Source organism: Erpetoichthys calabaricus, chromosome 10, assembly GCF_900747795.2.
Source record: "Erpetoichthys calabaricus chromosome 10, fErpCal1.3, whole genome shotgun sequence".
Taxonomy (NCBI): Eukaryota; Metazoa; Chordata; class Cladistia; order Polypteriformes; family Polypteridae; genus Erpetoichthys; species Erpetoichthys calabaricus.
Window position 1 is genome coordinate 116,891,531 of NC_041403.2, and position 8,290 is coordinate 116,899,820.

General features: G+C 42.7%; 1 protein-coding gene across 1 annotated transcript; it reads right to left on the minus strand.

Moving 5' to 3' along the window:
- Positions 1–940: 940 nt before the first annotated feature.
- On the minus strand, positions 941–2,707 carry LOC114658424 (adenosine receptor A3-like). Its single transcript, XM_028810496.2, has one exon. The coding sequence runs from the start codon at positions 2,568–2,570 to the stop codon at positions 1,503–1,505; it is 1,068 nt and encodes a 355-aa protein (XP_028666329.1). The 5' UTR covers positions 2,571–2,707; the 3' UTR covers positions 941–1,502.
- Positions 2,708–8,290: the final 5,583 nt, after the last annotated feature.

The window sequence follows — 8,290 nt, forward strand, 5'->3', positions numbered from 1 at the left end:
GCGCAGGTGCAGAGATCATCTGAACAAACAAATTAAAGCCTAACATAAAACTATGAAATTGATAAATCCAAATGACACAAAACTTTGAAATTGGTGAAGCCAAATTTGTAGATCAGGTGTCTTATGTTTATGTGCTTGAAAAACCTTTTAATCATTCTCTGTTGTAATATTTTATTTAAAGTAACACACTGCTTTTAAAGTGATCGTTGCTGTACTACTTTGTCGTGTTGTTTTTGGTGATATAGAGGTAGCTCTTGTGGTGGGAGGCCAGTGCCCTTACCCGGGCGGGACACATCTAGAAAGTTCGGGGGAAGGAGTGTATTTGGAGCATTGCCACCCCCGAAGTGATTGAGGGATGGCCCCCTACAGTGCGGTGTTACCACGGGTTTGGAGCAGGAAGCTCAATGTGGCCACCGCTAGGGGGCGCTTAGAGAACTGTTGAGCCCTTTGACGCTGCCAAACCAGGAACTGCTGCCGAACTGGGTCAACGAGCACCTGAAGCACTTCCGGGTGCCTTATAAAAGGAGCCAGGAGCCACTACTCCGAGAGCCAGAGCTGGGTCGGAGAAGACGAAGCTTGCCAGGAGGAGTGGAGTCAAGAGAAAAGAGGAAAAAGAGAAGGTTGTGTGCTGACCTGTGCTTTGTGCTTGGGACTGCGCTGTACTGGTGGGAAATGGGCAAAGGCGTTTCCCACAGGAAAGAAAGAAAAACAAAAATAAGCATGCTTGCACTTGTATCCTGCCTGTCTGTGTCGGAGATAGAGTGGCTGTACGCACCCTTGGGCATCACACTCTTTTTTAGCATGCCCAGTAACGTATAACAGAAATACATAACTATGCTACTACACAAAAAAATAATTTTCACTTTAACATAAACATAAAAATGGTGCAGGATATAATAACAGAAAATCTCTTTAAAAAAAGAAAACCATGCAGCGTTTATTAAACCTAGCATCAGTGTAGCATACATTAAAAGGGGTCACAAGTTGATGCCCAGTACCGTAATGACCCTATACGAATAAAGTGACCCTACATTAATGTAATGAAAATGGGACAGATGAATGCCGATAAAACACACCAAGTCACTAAGTGCGTGAGGCAGAGCAGGGCTTGAAGGGGACGAGGATGAGAGGAATGACAGCTGAGCAAACACATTTCAAGGACAAATCTGATTAAAGGACTTGTTGACGGTACGTTTGTAAATTGATTCCTTTCCAGACAGATGTTAAATTGGTTTTCTATGTTCTCATTACTTGAATTATTAGAATTGCAAAAATAGGTTTAAATATCATCATCATCCATAATGGTTATTTGAGCTGTACATGTGAACTCCAGTAGAAACACAACTGTCACCATGTGAAGCTGCACAGTTTATGGTGTTGTTATTATTGAAAGATAAAAAAAAAAGGTCGGCGAGTCTTGCACAGAAGTTCTCATTTGTACATCCAGCTGGCAAAACGGGTACCAGTGATGGCAAGGTTGTTTGGAGGCTCCCCTAAGCCATTTAGGAGCTCTCTGTATGTAGGGTCTCCTTTAGGACAGAGACACAGGCTCCCACACTTGCTACCTTTGGTCCTGAGGTACATCCACTCCTTCTCAGCACTGCCCGCGTATACAGCTCCTTGATCCTGTGGCGAAACTTCTTGTCCCTTAAGCTATAGATGACCACGTTCCAGCAGCTATTAGATGTTAAAATCCAAAAAGCACAGAATGTGAATTGACAGCACTCCAATCCCAGAATGCTAATCACCACGTAAACTGCAATGGGGACAAAAGAAGCAATGAAGGAGAGTACGACAACGGCGATGGTTTTAGCAGCTTTGATATCTGAGAAAGAAGGTCTGCACGATTTTTTTTGAGAAGTTGAATGTGTAAGATGTGTCCTGGCCTGACAGAACTGGCGAATGGCAGTGAAAGTGATCAGGTTGATTGCAAAGGTGCCACCCAGAACAGAGAAGTCAAAGGTTGGAAAAATCAGCATGACTTTCCAACTTGAGGAACTGCGAGAGGCGTAGTTGCACATCATGCTGCAGCGGTTGTAGACAATGTTGATCTCCTGCCTGAAGAAGAGGGGCATCAACGCAAGGACGAAACACAGCACCCAGGAACAGGCAATCAGGAAAACTGTCCTCTGTTTTGTGACCAGGAGGTGCTTGTGCAAAGGTTTGAGGACGGTGATGCTCATCTCTACAGATAACAGGAAGATGGTGGTGACAGAGACAAACGTGCAGCCTGCAAACAATGGCCCCATGATATAGCAGGGCTCAAATGCCCCCTCCTGGGTGCCATTTAGCTCTTTATGGTCCTTGCCAAGTACGATTATTCCAATTTCTGTGTAGACAGAGTAAGGAACCACCACAACTCCTACAGCCAGGTCTGCCAAGGCAAGTGATGCTTTTAAATATCCCTGGGGAGTCCAAAATCGCTTGGAGCCCAGGAATACCAGGAGAATGAGCACATTGCCCACTGTGATAGAAATACTGAGGACTACCATTCCACACACCTTGATGATGGTTCCAATGGGCATAAGCGTCTCAGAACTAAAATTACTCTGCGTAGCTGCAGGCAGCATTTTCAGGCTGTGTTATCCACCCTGCTATCGCCGGAGAGGAAGGATATACTGCATTTATTTATTTTTTTCATCTGCTGTTTTCCAGTTCAGCATCGGATGGCACATTTGTCACTTAAGGTTAATTTTGTAAAAGAAGGCCTTCTGTAAGAACAGCAAAAACAAAAAAAATTACTGGCAAAGCAGTGCATCTTAATTTCAACAGTTCATTATTTACCGAGCACCTTTCTTCTAGATATTTTACAATTGTATGGGCAGGGTGGTACAGTGTACAGTATAATGCTACTGCCTCCGAGATTCCACACCCCAGTGTGATAGCAGCACCTGCCTGTTGGTCATCTGGAGTTTGTATGTTGTATGTATGATAATAGTAAGGGCGCTATCAACCAACACTTTTTCTCTTCCTCTCTCTGATGACCTTAACATCTGTGATGTCACTTCTGATGTTTACCTGCCTGGACCCTCCCCTTCCTACCAGAAGCTCCGCCATCTTGAATCCGTCCACTTGGAGACTTGCATCGACACAACATTTATTGCCATTTTTGATGCATTTATTTATACAAGGGTTAGCCTTCAGGTGCCCCAAATCTTTATGATTGTCTGTCTTTATCATTACAGCAGATTTGAGAAGAGATGAGTGGCCTGTAAGTGTTAAAGTGTTAAGCCTGATTTGTTGGTTTTTTTTTTAAGCTAATGACATCCAGGGCTGCCAAGAAAATCTTTTCAAACCTTCCGCTTATGTTATGCCAGTCAGAAGCTTGTGTGTGAAGTGTGGATGGTCACCTGCCATAATTGGAGTCTACATGCTTAGGGACTCTCCTTGGCTGTAGGAACCTTGTCACGAATGCCTCCATTTCCAGATGTCTAAAGTGTGCGCCCAGAGAGTGGTTCAAGGATACAAGGGTTAGGGTAAGGGACCATCTTGCAGGGTATTTCCTGATGTCTGTCCTTGGCTCTTCACTCCAGTGTGTATGTAAGAACACCAAGTGGCACATCGTTCATGTTCTACATTTCATATTACAGATCAACAGTTATGTACATTTATACAATAAATATCTTTTAGAAATATCTGCAATCTGCCTTTCAGGACCTGGACATGTGTTGGTTAGTGGTGTCATGTTCATCTCAAGGGGTCTCCGGTGTTTGCTGGTTTTGGTTACACCCAGCATCACTATTTCACTTCTAATTGATTTCATTATTTAATTTGTTTTTTTTCTACTATTAGAATATGATAGCGGTGTGAGATTTATAAGAAATTTAGAAATTTTGCCACAGATTTAAATGCTTCAATTTCTTTTGCTGTTGTCCTAATGTGTCACATTTTTCAGTTAAAAAAAAAAAGAGCCCAAACCTGCACAATGCAAAAGGGCTATTTCAAGATAGAATATTAGACTAATTTATGCAATACACGAAATATATGTCTGCATTGTGTTCTATATAAAATTATCATCTTAGAATGATGCCCACAGGTGACACATTGCCTTTTTGCTGGAACCCATCAACAAAATTACATCATACCTTTCCATTTTCTAAGCCTGTTTATCCTGAGCAGGGTCATGGGGGGCCAATCCCAGCAAGCATCGGGCACAAGGCTGGAACAAACCCTGGGCAGAGTGTCCCAGTCTATCATAATGGCGAACACATACATACATACCCCACTAGGACCACCAGTTCAGCATCACTATTTCTCCAAATATGCATGTCTTTGGGCTGTGGGAAAAAACCCCATGCAGATATGGGGTAGCATGCAAGCTCTGCGCAGGCAGGACCCGGGATGTGAACCCCGGCCTCCTTGCTGCACCCATGCTACCCCAAATTAGATTATTTTAGATTAAATATTGTTTTAAAAGAACTGCACCAAATATTAATTTGTCATATGTGTCAATTTCCAAATCTCTTCAAGCCCCAAAAACTCCAGTCACAAAGCTGTTCTCATTTATGTGGGATCTTTCTGTCTAAGTTTGAATTGATTCTTGTCTTTCCCGCGACACTACAGCCTTTCTGCTATTAATGGGTGCACATGGATTTAAAGAATACTATTTTAATCCATATTTTTCTGTATTTCTGTGCTCTATCAATGCACACTTTCCAAAACAGTTACTTGGAGCAAGAAAAGAAGTCAAGGTTATGACAGAATTCAGATCTATCGGTCTTTATTGCCCATAATTAAAAAATGATTTCATTAATGGTAATCAATTATTCATATTTTAACTGCTTCAGTTTTTCTTATTAATGTATTATAATTGCTTCTTTTCACCCAACCATTTTTAACGTGCAATTCACAATTTCGAAGCCAACCCTGGCTGGAACAGCAGTCATGCACACTCTTGCAGTCACTTATGCTGGCCCAACTGGACTGGTCAGGTCACACTGGATTATATGAAATCAAAATGTCCAGAGAACACGCTCAAAAAAAACGAGAAGGACAGATGCACGGGATATGACAGCCGCAGGAACTGCCCTCCGTCATGTGTGACTTTAGCCGGTTCTGATGCTCTAGATGGAGGAGCGACGAATAATGGACCCGTGTGCTCAGGCTCCTCGTTATTGTTACTACAGTCTACCTTCCTCAAGAGGAAATACTCGTAAACCGCCCCATGGCTACTCTGTCTTCTCCTTCTGTCTTTTCGCAGCTCCAGAAGTCGCAGACGTTTTGGTTAAGTAATATAGCAGACTAGTTTAGTCATGTAGCCCGTTACAATAACGGGCGCTAGAACAGTAGTGCATAAACATTAGTAGGAACAGTCTATATTAAATGGCAAGGGACTTTGACCTCATTCTTTTTGTTGGTCGTATTTTTCTTTCTTTCAGCCTCTCTTTTGTTGATGTTTACTTGCTGAGCTGACCGTTCTTCGTGGGCTGCCGCCGTGTATTGTGTGTCTTTAATTTTCTGTGACAGTAATACTGTCTTGTACGGCTCTATTCAATAAGGGCGCGTAGATAATTTAGTTCAAATGGCTGTGGAATATGTGAAGAGCAACAGGTGCAGATCTTTATTTACGCGCACCTTTATTCGCTGCGCCCAATTGAGGTTGTCCTTTTGAGGCTCGCCTTTTTGTGCGCGCCCTTATTGAAGGATACCGTTTTGTACGTCCGCAATATACGTCCGTAATATACCTTTAGTTTTCTCTGGTGGTAATACAGGTGTGCGCGTCGGTAATATGCCTTTAATCTCCTCTGACAGTAATACTGGCTTGTATGTGGCTGTAATATGCGTCACTGTATTGTGTACCTTTAATTTCCTCTCGCAGTAATACTGGGTTGTATTTCCGTAAAACGCCTCTAACTTTCTCTGACAGGAATATCGCGCATCGCACCATGCCCCGCGCATGCGCACTTCACCAGAAGACACCCACACACCTGGACGCACATAGGGATTTTATATATATATATATATATATATATATATATATATATATATATATATTGTGACGTCCCGTCGAATAACACACTCAGGAGCCGCTTGTCTGGGGAAGTCTTCCAAAAATGCCGACTGGCTTTTTATTCAATCAGCCGCGATATAAACGGTACCCTACAGCCGCCCGTTGTCTGGGTCACGGGGACACCTCCAAAATAACAAAGACTAATCACCTTCGTCCTATCTACCTCTCTTACTCTCCAAAACAGTTACTTCCCTTCTTTACACCTTATACTGTTCTCCTCACTTTCTCCAGCCTCCCACTCCAACTTCCGGCCACACACCACTTTTTATCACGCCCCATTAATTAATTAACCCAGATCCCTGTCACTCATCTCTCTCTAGGGAGGTGCCCCAAGCCCTTACAAACAGGGTTCCCTCAAGACTCCACCCCAACACTGCTTCCCTTCCCTATAGCCCATGCAATGGCAAGACACGTCACAATATATATATATATATATATATATATATATAGATAACACGTTACATAAAAACGAACAGTTAAGGGACTTCTCTGTACCGGAGATGCAGTAGCAGCACAAGTATAAAATATTCATGGACACCGACACTAACCAAATAAATATTTATATATTTTAAGCAGGCAATACTAAGAAGCACTTGCTTTTCGCTACTGGCTTTTAAATGTATAGAAAAAGTGACGTCACTGACGTGCCATACTTGCCCATAACCCTCCACCCCCACCCACGTCCTGTCAGCACTGGCATGTGTATCTATCTATCTAATACATAATCATAATATAAAGGCCATAATGTGCAGATATCCTGTTCAGTGCATCCACTACGATTTGACACGGTGGTTTAGACGACACTTATTTATGTTAACTAAAAATCGGTGACCAGCACTTGGCAAAAAAACTAATGAAGAAAACGGATGGATGGATCATTCTCTGAAGTTGACTTTGCGCATTTAATAAACACAGACATTTGGGGTAGCTATTAATCTAGTGAATAAACTCGACGGCAAATCCTCGCAATTCGCAATGACAACAGACGTCCGAACGTACAGCGTTATACCAGTAAAGGTCCAAACGTCAAACGATCACCAAGTTAACGTTACATCAGTCTTCTCTATCACGTTTGAACTGTCGGTGTCCAGCGTCCCTCTTCTCCTGCAGCTTTTCACGTTTCTTTAAACTCATTTTTACATGCAAATCGTTTCATTGTGTCTTCGTACCATCACATTCTTTAATTGACCTTCTTTATAATGAATTGATCAAGTGGAATGCTAATTAAACTTTAACAGTTTTCAAAGACGATCAGCTTTTCTTTCTCTACAACTCATTATTCAGAATTACTGCATGTGAAAAGTCTTTTCTTTCTTTCTTTCTTTCTAATATATAAACAATCCGCATTTCCATTTATTAAATGCTCAAGTACAGCGAGTTAAGTAAATCTTACCTCTGGACGAGTCTCTCTGTTCGTGTTACTTTTCGGGCTCATTGCATTTCCAAAATCACGCAACTCTTTGTCCTTAAAGTGGACTACCAGCAGGAACACGCGAATGGACCAGCGGATGGGTGCAGATTCGCGATCCGTCCGGACAGCAGAGCCGAGCGCTTTTCTTTCCACCTTGAGGGATCCTCCGAGTAGTGCGCCCGTCAGGTGTCCGACGGGAGTGATGATTAATGGACGAGCCCACCCGGTAAGTGTGTTCAAAACAAGCCAGCTTTACATCACTTGCGCCGGTTTGGACTCTACGACCGATGAACTGCCAGGATAGGGAAAGGCACGAGCAAGTGTTGATTTGACAGCCCGAGATAAGATAACCAGCATAAAAGCAACGTCAATAGCTAAAGTTATATTACATTTGTGGTTGTTTTATTAACGCGTAGTGAAGTAGTGTTCCTGGGTTTTTGGACATTTATATGGATTTCAGTATTCTTTGATACGTTAAGGCTTTGATTGACTGCCGTCCCCGCCGCCCTAGTTCTGCCTTGTGCCCAATGCATCCTGGACAGGATAATCTGGACTGGGTTGTTTTTAGGAAGGAGACGGTGGCACAGCGGTTGGCGCTTTTCTCCCACAGTTGCTGGTATACACTGTCTCAATGCAGATTTCACGTTCTTTCCCAAATCCTAAAGATTTGTCAAACTGTTGCCACGTAAATGGTCGTATGTGGGATTCATTTGCACTACAATGAACCAGCAACACAGTCAGAGTAGGCTTCCGACTTAACCGCAATGGCCACAGGTTAGCCTGCTATACGCTGGATATGTGAGTGAAGAAATGGATGTCTTGAATATGAAGCCTAGTTACACCGTGTGGATTTTTCATTGTGGTAATTG